The sequence below is a fragment of the Peromyscus maniculatus genome, chromosome 5 (genome assembly GCF_049852395.1).
Source record: "Peromyscus maniculatus bairdii isolate BWxNUB_F1_BW_parent chromosome 5, HU_Pman_BW_mat_3.1, whole genome shotgun sequence".
Classification (NCBI taxonomy): domain Eukaryota; kingdom Metazoa; phylum Chordata; class Mammalia; order Rodentia; family Cricetidae; genus Peromyscus; species Peromyscus maniculatus.
This window is the reverse complement of record NC_134856.1, coordinates 73,281,585-73,291,830: the sequence shown is the minus strand read 5'-3', so window position 1 is coordinate 73,291,830 and position 10,246 is coordinate 73,281,585. Positions and strand designations below refer to the sequence as shown.

Genomic DNA, 10,246 nt, shown 5'->3' with positions numbered 1-10,246 from the left:
CGCGAGTCTGAAATAATAATCGTACTATTAAAGGCAGAGACCGGGCGAGACAATGGGGAGGTTGGCGAGGGAGCCCCGCGCCGGCTTAGCAACACCTCCCAGCCCCGCAGAATAATACGGCTCGGCCCCTCCGCGCGCCCTCCCCCGAGCGCGGCCGGGAGGCGGCGGCTGCGCCGAGGAGGAGGAGGAGGAGAGGCCCCGAGGAGGCGGCGGCGGAGGCCGCGCGGAGGAGGCGGAGGAGGCCGCGCGGGAGGAGGAGGAGGAGGCCGCAGCGCGCGAGCAGGAGGCCGGCGGGGGAGCGGCATGAGCCGAGCGCGGCGGCCGCGGCTGCTCTCGGCCGCGCTCGGTGCCCATTGACAGCGGCGGCGGCGGCTCGCTCCAAGATGGCCGCTTGGCTCGCATTCATTTTCTGCTGAACGACTTTTAACTTTCATTGTCTTTTCCGCCCGCTCCGATCGCCTCGCGCCGGCCGCTCTTTCCGGGTACGTAGGAGGCGAGGCGCCGGCGGGCCGTGGCCGGGGACGGGTGGGGGTCGGGGCGGTGTGGGTGGGAGGGGGGGGCGGCGGAGCTGACAGCGTGGGCAAGCGGCCCGCGCCCCGCGCCCGCGCCCGCCCGCCCGCCACCTCCCGCGGCGCCGGACGCCCCGCAGCCCGTACCAGCGCCGCCCGGCCGCGCTCCAGCCGCTCCAGCCGCCGCCCGCGCCCGCTCGCGCCGCGCCGCCCCACGTTTTAGTTCCCCGCTCCCCCGAGCGCCCCCCGGCACCCTCGCGCCGCACATGGTCCCCGAGAGCGGCACTTGTGTCTTCAGCCTGCGCGGCTCCCGCGGCCGCTGCGCCCTTTGTTGAGAGGTAGACTTTGCTGAAATGGGGACGGGATCCCGAGATCGGGCGCTGCCTGGGTCCAGTGGCTTCCCTCCTCTCCCGAAGAAAGGGCTCTGGAGGTCTTTGAACCTCCAGGGAACGCCCCCATTTTATAGGGACGGGTACTGTGGGGGGCAGCGATCCCGACGAGGTGGGTGTTAGGCTGGGGGGAGCCCGGACAAAAATGTTATTAACTTAAGTTGGAGGGACACTTGTGTGAAATTGGATGGCTGGTAAGATGGCGGTTCCCAGTTGTTTCCAAGGTCTTGTGCATTTGTGTTGGAAAGGGTAAAGTTTTCAAGGTGGTATTTGTTGGGAGTCTTGGGTGGGGGTTCCATGCGTACTGGGGGCGAGCTCTCCAGGAGGTGGGCATTTCAAATTTAGAGCTTTGTTTTGTCGTGAAGACGGTGGTGACTGGTCGTTAGCCTTGCTGAAGGCTCCCTTTCTCTGTCCACTTCTTTCCCCCCCCTTTTTCTTCTTTTCCTTCGAAGACACTACAACTTTCCCCCATTCTGTGGGATGCGCAGAGACTCGTGACTTAGGTCCACTATGTTTTATAGATTTCGCTAAATGTCAGCATAGGTCATGTAGTAAGGGGATGCTTTGGGGAAGGAGTACTAACGCATTGATTACTTATGTTTACGTAGTCATTTGGACTTGACAGCGCTGGAGCATGATCTTTTCCCCAGAGCTTTACAGTTAATAATTGGAAATAAACAAGGAGAGAGACTTTGATCATTCCCAATTGCAATAAAAGGATTTAGTGGGCTTAGTGGTCACGGTTCAATATCTGAAAGAGAATTGAGTGTTAACCCCTTCCCTTAAAGTAGGCAAAAATTCCGGGCATGTTTACCCAAATGCAGATGTATGATGTTAGCTCAACCTATTTTTATAGGAGCCCCCCACCCACCCTTTGGAAACACGTTGTAAAACGTAGTAAAGCCTTGATACTAAAGGATGTAAATGGTTGACGGTATGTGTGTAACCAAGTTGTGAGACTATGCAGTAACATTTGGGTTTTAAATAGAATAGTGACAGATTAAGGAGGATTTTTCAGAGGTTGATTCTTTTTCTTAAGTAAAATTACGTATATATTTTTACCCAGTTCATTTCCATATATCTCCTACAAAAGTGCAGTATTTGAAATAACCTACCAGGGCAAATTATACTCTTGTAATAATATCTTTAAAGCTATGTAAAAGATTGTGTATGCATGTGTAGACACTCAAATACAGTCACATACACACTTTTGTAAGGCAAGCAAGCATTTAGATGTATTTGATAAGTCCATTAATACTCTATCACTGAGCTCTTGGATGTATGTTAAGTGTCCAAATAGGCAAAGTTCTCCCCATGAGTCAAGTCACCCCCAACTTTACCCATACTCGCATTTGAGCAGTGAGCCCCCAAAGGGATTATGGAGTTCATTTGCATTTCTTAGGTTGCAGTCGTCAAGCTGATTGTTAACATAAGAGCTTGCTTCTGTTTTCTGTCATTTGGACCTTACTGGTGTTAGGCCTCCAACTAAAAACTGACAGCTTCAACTGAGTAAGCTATAAAGGCATGTTTTAACTATTGAGTATTTTCAACGTTATATGCTTGTGTTTTCACTAGCTTACTACAGGCAGTTTCTGTGGTGCAAGAGATTGTTTAAGTTTTACTAAGCATTCCAGAAAGTCTTTATTAGGTTGCCAGTACTATCCAATAGGACAAAATGATGAAGAATCAATGTTTGTATTAATAACAAAGTGATAATTGATTAGCATTATGAATGGTTATAGGAAAAGAGGCCAAATTATTTTCAACTGAGGCAGGAGAGTTGCATGAATTCCAATTTAAGGTGAATTTGAAAGGTTTAGTCAAGTTCATGCAACTGAAGTGTTCAAAGATAACTAGCAATCACCTTCTGTTGAGGCTTGACTGTTGTTTTGAGTTAGTATTTAAACTTATGGAATAGAATGCGCCTTCTGTAACACAGAGGGAGAAGGCAGGGCCCTTTGGTGAACTTTAGGATGGGTGGTGTGAGTAGGCTATGGCTTCTCTCATAGGCAGAGCATCAGCTTCACTGACCATCTTTCTAGGAAGGAGCCTGAGCTCTCACCAGAAGAGCTCCTTTAAGCAGCAGGCAGGGTGGTCTGTAATCACTAAGTAGAGTTGAATTTGGATCTTGCCCTTTGGAGACATGATTCCATCCACACCTCCTCCAGCACTCTACTCAGGTTGATGCTATTTGTTGACAGTATTCTAAACAAGTCATTAAAGATGCTCTGATTGAAGTCACTGGCTGCCACTGAGCCACATCCACAGAGAAGCTTGTTTTGTGTTTGGGCCATCTTTTAGTACTCATTGCTGTAATTTCCAGCCACTTGGGGTATGCTAGTTGTTATTTCCCTCGTCTGTATGAAAATTTCCTTAAAATTAAAGCCCCCGGTGCATTTTATTACAAATTATGCAAGTTCCTAGACTTCCATTGCAGACAGCTTTGAGGATGAATTTCAGTCAGGTGTAGAGGGTCAGCCGCCCGAAGTCTGCAGTGAAAGGGTAGTAATTGAAGCTACGTCCCACAGCAGCACACTAGGAATTGGCTTCCCTGATGACTTTCTGGTATGGTATTGCTGACAGTTCTCAACTGTGAGTTTTCTAAAATGTGTCTGTTGGGATTGTCATTTCATCTTGTGAGTATTGTATGGAAGTTAGATGAGAAAATGACATTTGTTTCTCCGTGACCAAGCTTTACTCTGCCTTGAGCTTTGGGAATGGGCTGGTCACATGGCTTTTTTACAGGTTGTCACGATCCTGCCCACTAGAGTAGTTTTTCTTGCTTCCAGGGTAGTCTATTCAAATGGAAGTTTGCCCCTCCTTCTGCCCTTGTAAAACAGATTTCAGTATTTAGCCCTTCCAAAAACTTTGCATGGCTCATCTGATCTACTGGAGGACTTATTAGAGAAGGGAGCCTTAGAGGTTCAGTTCAATAAACGTCTCTGCAACTCGAGCCTTGCCGGGTTGGGGCTAAGTGCACAGTTGGCAATTCTCAAAAGATCTCTAAGTGAAATTTCTGACGAAGCGATTGCTAACAGGACAGACAGAAAAAGGGCAAGATAAGAAAGTAGCTCTTCCCTCCCAATGGATGTGGAAGAGACCCGGAGAGTGTTTGGAATGGCCGGTGCACGCTCTTTGGGGCTGGGACTGCGGTGGCGGTCACCCGAAGATCCGCACCCTACGACCCCGCCCCGCCCCTCCCCCGCGCCCGCCACCCCGCACGCCCGCAGAGGCTCGGCTTGGCCAGCTCCTCGCAGAGTTGCAGCGGTGGCCGGATGCCAAGTGTAAGTGTAAGTTGCTATGGAAACCCCAACAGAGGCGAGTTCCGAATCCGGAGCAAGACCTAGCCTGGGGCACCTCGGGATCCGCCCCTCACATCCCGCCGGTGTCCTAGGCGCCCAGGCCTCAGCGGAGGCCCACGAGGTGCTTCTGTCCTGTGCACCCAGTCCGGAAATGCCAGGGATGCAGGAGGCAGCACGGAGCGCTTTCTCTTTGTGGGGCCTGAGCCCAGCCAGGTTCTAGTTGCTTGAGCTGTCTAAAATATCCCGAAGTTTTTGACTGGAGGACCTGCAGGAAATTCCACAGTAAATTCGGAGAGTTAGATATCAAGCCCTAGTGGCTGGTAAATATCTGCGGGGGCTGCATGGTGCCTGAAGAGTTGCGTGGTGTCTGAGGAGTTGGAGGACAGATGGAAGAAAGAGACCTGAATCCACTCAGCTCCCAGCCCCCACCCCAGACCTTTTCATCTCGCTCCTGAAATGACCTGAAAGGCCAGGAGTAAATTTAGTTGGATCCTTTTACACCATTTCAGTGGAGGTTGTTCTGATCTCATTAGTAAATTCCTTCTGTGGAAACGTTTGGAGAGTCCAGCTGTACAGTGTTAAACGAGTTTTATGAACTACCCAGTGTTTCAGGGTATACGGTTACTTAAGAGTTGTGGAGATAATCTTGATTCTCTTTCTTTGAATTACAACCAATATTTTTGTGTCTTGCAGGATCTTTTATCAGGCAGAAATGCATCGAACAACCAGAATCAAGATCACTGAGCTGAATCCCCACCTAATGTGTGTACTCTGTGGAGGGTACTTCATTGATGCCACTACCATAATAGAATGTCTACATTCCTGTAAGTACACCATAGTCTTCTTGTGCCTGTGTAGTTCACAGCTCATCCTGGTTGTTAAAACTAGCGACATTCCCACATTCCTTAGATGTTAGTACACAGTCGTGGGATTTACTTTCTTTTACATATAGTGATTTGATACTGATTTTGTTACAATTAGGCAGTATGTAGTGTTCAGGGTGTTGATTGGTTTCACTTTTTACTTTGAGAAATACCCTTGTCATTTCCCATCCTTGAATTTTAAGTTCTGATACTGTTAATACTTGAACCTCTACTTTGTAAACTTACAAAACCTTTTTATATTCCTCTTTCTAGTCTGTAAAACATGTATTGTGCGTTACTTGGAGACCAGCAAGTATTGTCCTATCTGTGATGTCCAAGTTCACAAAACGAGACCACTACTGAATATAAGGTAGGGAAATGCTGGCATTTCTTGGTGGTAGTTGTTATTGGAATTGCATAATTCACAAGTGGTGAAGGCATCCCTGTTTTTGCTTTGAAGGATATTTATTCTTGAGTCCTAGTCTGACATGTGTGATTTATAGGGGAGGGGATAGAACTTTAATTTCTTGCCATCTTAATGATGACTGTGTTTAGACAAAGCTCAACAGTATCATCCAGTGTTATAAGGTGTCTTTTCTGTCCTTTAAAACTGAATTAGTTGCCCTTTTTTGTGCATTGCTTTATTGACGTAATGACAGACAAAAATAATTTCTCAATGCTTCTCTATTCTTTTCTGTATCTTATTAGTGAAGTTAGTTACATGAAAGACCCAGTTCCCTTGACTCAATAAATGTGAAGAACTAATTATTAAATATAAAGGACCAGCTGATTTGAAGAACTACTACAGAGACCTCACTGATTTTCTTATCAGTGTACTTTTACACTGTATCACAATAGTAAAAGAACCAAAACACCAAAAATACCCAAAACTTAAGAACATTTCTAGTTTTGCCATATTAATTGATTCTTCCATTTTCAGGTCAGATAAAACTCTTCAAGATATTGTATACAAACTAGTTCCAGGGCTTTTCAAAAGTGAGTAACTTAATTAAATGGATTTTAAAAAATGGTTGGTGTTACCTGTTGGACCAAATTTCTGTATTCCCCTTCTCATACCTTTCAGATGAAATGAAGAGAAGGAGGGATTTTTATGCAGCGCATCCTTCAGCTGATGGTAAACTTTTGTGGGACAAAAGATATTTTATTTGGGGAAGAAAATCTATTTAGTAATTTATTGTGTCTACTCAAAATCACTCCTTCTATCTCTTTATATGCAAAATATTCAGTTTTTTAAAATCAAATTTCAAAATGTCTTTATAGCTGCCAATGGCTCTAATGAAGACAGAGGAGAAGTTGCAGATGAAGATAAGCGAATTATAACTGATGATGAGATAATAAGCTTATCTATTGAATTCTTTGATCAGAGCAGGTAAGTTCTCCAGGAAATGTGTTTGATGGTAAAGTGGTTATTAGCTGCTTGGTCTCACCAGTCACTGTCTTGTCTCTTAGATCTGATCGGAAGGTCAACAAAGAGAAGTCTAAGGAGGAGGTATGCCCACATTACAGAACCCAAGGGGATTTGGGGTCCTTCATTTTATGTTGTCCTTTCCAGTACTTGGGGGCTCATACGATGCTGTTAAATGGCCAAGTTGTGTTGGGAATTTGTTGATTTAGTATTTTCAATAGTAAATTCAAAATATAACTAGTTGAGTGTTTTGTTGCATTTTGGTGTGGATATTAGTACTTTTTTAAAAAATCATATTTAGGCAATTCAAACTTTCTTTTTACCTGAAGGTTAGGAATTAGGAGAAAATGGTGTTTGTAACTGTGCTTCTAGGTGAATGATAAAAGATACTTACGCTGCCCAGCAGCGATGACCGTGATGCACTTGAGGAAGTTTCTCAGGAGTAAGATGGACATACCGAATACTTTCCAGGTACCTACCTCGTGCATTTATGTAGATGTTTACATGTTTCCAGTTCTGATCCTGGACCTTAAAAAGCAATGCAAAGAAACCTTACATTTGGTGGCAAAGTTTAAGCTCTCTCTTAAAATAGCTGGTGAAGATGCTTTTGAAAACATTTTGGATTATGTTTAGATGACAAAAACATAAGAGTTTATCTTTGTCTTTTTATCACTGAATACCTGTAATATATTTCAATAGATTGATGTCATGTATGAAGAGGAACCTCTAAAGGATTACTATACACTGATGGACATTGCCTACATTTATACCTGGAGAAGAGTAAGTGGCTCTCTACCCTTAACCTCTGTTGGCCAGATTCATGTAAAGAATTGAGAGTGATATTTCTTTTTCCTTTAAACTTTGTAGAATGGCCCACTTCCTTTGAAATACAGAGTTCGACCAACTTGTAAAAGAATGAAGATCAGTCACCAGAGAGATGGACTGCCAAACACTGGAGAACTGGAAAGTGACTCTGGGAGTGACAAGGCCAGCAGCCCAGCAGGAGGTATTCCCTCCACCTCTTCTTGTTTGCCCAGCCCCAGTACTCCAGTGCAGTCTCCTCACCCACAGTTCCCTCACATTTCCAGTACTATGAATGGAACCAGCAACAGCCCCAGTGGGAACCACCAATCTTCCTTTGCCAGTAGACCTCGAAAATCATCAATAAATGGGTCATCAGCAACTTCATCTGGTTGAATCCTGAGACTGTTAAGGAAAAGATTTTTCAACCCTGATTTAGATACCTTCAAATCCATTACAGCTTTATAGATGCTAATACATGTGACTATCGTCCAGTTTGCTTTCTTTTGTAGTGACATTAAATTTGGCCATAAAAGGTGGACTATATGTGATGATACAGCATATGGATGTTAATTGAAAAGAAAGATTCTTTCTGTAAAGAATTGGATTCTGAGAAGGCGGGCAAGATTGTTTCTGTGTTAGGAAAGATGTGAAATGGCTTCTGTGACCATTGTTTGGATTTGGAAATGTTCTGCAGTGGGTAGAAACATTGGGCCATAGTTTGTTAATCTCAACTAACATTGTCGACATTACATTCTCTTTGATTGTTCCTGTTCTTATGCTGTTCTGTGGACCTGTAGAAAACAAGTGCTTTTTACCTTGAACTTCAACAAATGGAAAGAATACGCATAGAATAATGCATTCTATGTAGCCATGTCACTGTGAATAACAATTTCTTGCATATTTAGCCATTTTAATTCCTGTTTGATTTTTACTTCTCTGTTGCTCCGCAAAATGATCAAAGGAAACTTCAGTTTTACAATCTGTATGCCTAAAAAGCGGGTACGACCGTTTATTGTACTGACTTGTTTAAATGATTCGCTTTTGTAAGAATCAGATGGCATTATGCTTGTTGTACAATGCCATATTGGTATATGACATAACAGGAAACAGTATTGTATGATATATTTATAAATACTATAAAAATATTGTGTTTCATGCATTCAAAAACAGTTGTTAAAATTCTCCAAACTGGTTCGACCTTTGCAGATACCCATAGTGCACCCCATGTTGAGGCTTACTTACCACCAGCACAGAATTTGTTTTCATGTTGATGACTAGTTTCAAATTCTTTACCACTTAGAACCAAATGGCAGATCATCATAGTTCTGGCTTTTCTCCAATAATACTTTCAAAATTAATGTTTCAGTAAAGAAAAATTTTAACCAAGGCAAATGGAAATAGTGTTTTAATTTTCCTTTGGTTAAAATAGAATTAATGTGTTTTTAAATACTGTTTATCACTGGAATTCTAAAGTAGATTTTTAAAGTCAACCAGCTGATTGCTGAAGGAAAGCATTTTATTTACAACTTTTTTAGTGTATGTGGCATAATAATAATTTCAAATTTAAGAGTTGTTTTCATAGTTAAAGGAATCTGCCTTTTCTGTAATGTCTGGAAATAGAAGCAATTTATTATGAGTTTCTACAGGTATTTTGAAATAGAGTAAACATGTTGAATTTAAAATATGAACGATCCCACCATTCTGTTTTGCTTTGGTCGAACTTAGTGTGTGTTCATCATCTATCGGTTGTTTGTGAGGATGTTTATTCTATATGAATATTGTTTCATGTTTGTATGGGAAATTGTAGCTAAGCATTTCATTGTCTCCAGTCTGCAAAAGAAGCACAATTCTATTGCTTTGTCTTGCTTATAGCCATTAAATCATTACTTTTACATATATTGCTATTACTTCTGCTTTCTTTAAAGATTCAGTAAATGATGTTTTATGAAGCCACAAATACATATATTTTTATTTTGACCTAAATTTGTACAGTCCTATTGTGTGTGTTGTTTCTAATTATAGATGTAAAATTAAATTTCATTTTTAATTGGAAAAATTCAATAAAAGGATATTCATTTAGAAAATAGCTATGATCTTTAATTAAAAATTTGCTATGAAAAGCACAATGTGCATAAGTTTTGGGAACCCTGTAGTGGATTACAAGAGCTAAAACCTAAGGAGAATACATTGTTGTCTTCAAATGATGTTGCTAAGTAAATGCTTTGTTGTATATTGCTTGAAAGCCCAATGAAAGATGTATCTGTTTATTTACAATCTTTGAAGCAAAAGTTACCACTGTTTGCCAATTTTTGGTGAATTTAACTCATTTTTCTAGGTTTTTCCTCAAGGTTTTCATGATGTTATCTAGGACAGAAGACATCTCACCCTCTATGATGGACTTACTTCTGAAAGTGCTTGTTAAAACATCAGAGGCACTTAAAGGCTTATTCGGCAGTGTGTCATCATACTTGAAAACATTTCCATTTATTGGATCTGGGAAGAGGCTTTTTACCCTTACTCAATTTGAAAATTGCTTAAGCTTAAAAGATATTTCAGTCAAAAAACTGTCTTTTAATAAAACAAGAGAAAGATGAATCTTGGTTTGCTTCTTAAATGACTAGTCATTACTGCTCTTAACACTGAGATTTAAAACCTTTCCAAGTCACCACTTGAAAAACCTTCACCTTAAGAAAGTGAAATCTATCAAGTCTCCTAAATTTGTAATTTACCAAATCAGGGTACATGAAAAACTGACTTTAAAGTTTGACTTTTACTCCTAAATGTATTCTAGAATCCTAGAATACAAAGCTAAACCAAGTAGTCTACAGAAAATGCCTAAATTGATCCCACAGATACTTAGCTTAAAGGTAGAAAGAGAAATGGGGCCCTGCTGCTGTTGTGTCAATAGTGATCTGTCTTGCTTTACACATGCATAACACTTTCCAAGTGCTTT

General features: G+C 42.3%; 1 protein-coding gene across 5 annotated transcripts; it reads left to right on the top strand.

Moving 5' to 3' along the window:
* The first annotated feature begins 340 nt into the window (after positions 1-340).
* Bmi1 (BMI1 proto-oncogene, polycomb ring finger) lies at positions 341-9,888 on the top strand. Of its 5 annotated transcripts, none has more exons than XM_076572625.1 (11): positions 341-482; positions 4,894-5,024; positions 5,337-5,433; positions 6,004-6,059; positions 6,148-6,198; positions 6,345-6,453; positions 6,534-6,573; positions 6,862-6,960; positions 7,189-7,269; positions 7,357-7,495; positions 7,578-9,888. In XM_076572625.1, the coding sequence occupies exons 2-11, from the start codon at positions 4,913-4,915 to the stop codon at positions 7,583-7,585; spliced, it is 792 nt and encodes a 263-aa protein (XP_076428740.1). In that variant the 5' UTR covers positions 341-482; positions 4,894-4,912; the 3' UTR covers positions 7,586-9,888. The 5 variants fall into 5 exon arrangements, with proteins under 5 accessions (XP_076428740.1, XP_076428739.1, XP_076428741.1 ...); XM_076572626.1 differs by lacking the exon at positions 341-482 and adding an exon at positions 659-847; XM_076572624.1 differs by having other exon boundaries at positions 7,357-9,888.
* Positions 9,889-10,246: the final 358 nt, after the last annotated feature.

What these genes read in the sequence shown, in the direction of transcription:
- Bmi1 (XM_076572624.1), top strand. Translation starts at nt 4,913, where the DNA reads ATGCATCGAACAACCAGAATCAAGATCACTGAGCTGAATCCCCACCTA. An exon ending in AGACCACTACTGAATATAAG is followed by an intron (nt 5,434 to 6,003) that starts GTAGGGAAATGC and finishes TTCCATTTTCAG; the next exon opens with GTCAGATAAAACTCTTCAAG. An exon ending in AGCGCATCCTTCAGCTGATG is followed by an intron (nt 6,199 to 6,344) that starts GTAAACTTTTGT and finishes ATGTCTTTATAG; the next exon opens with CTGCCAATGGCTCTAATGAA.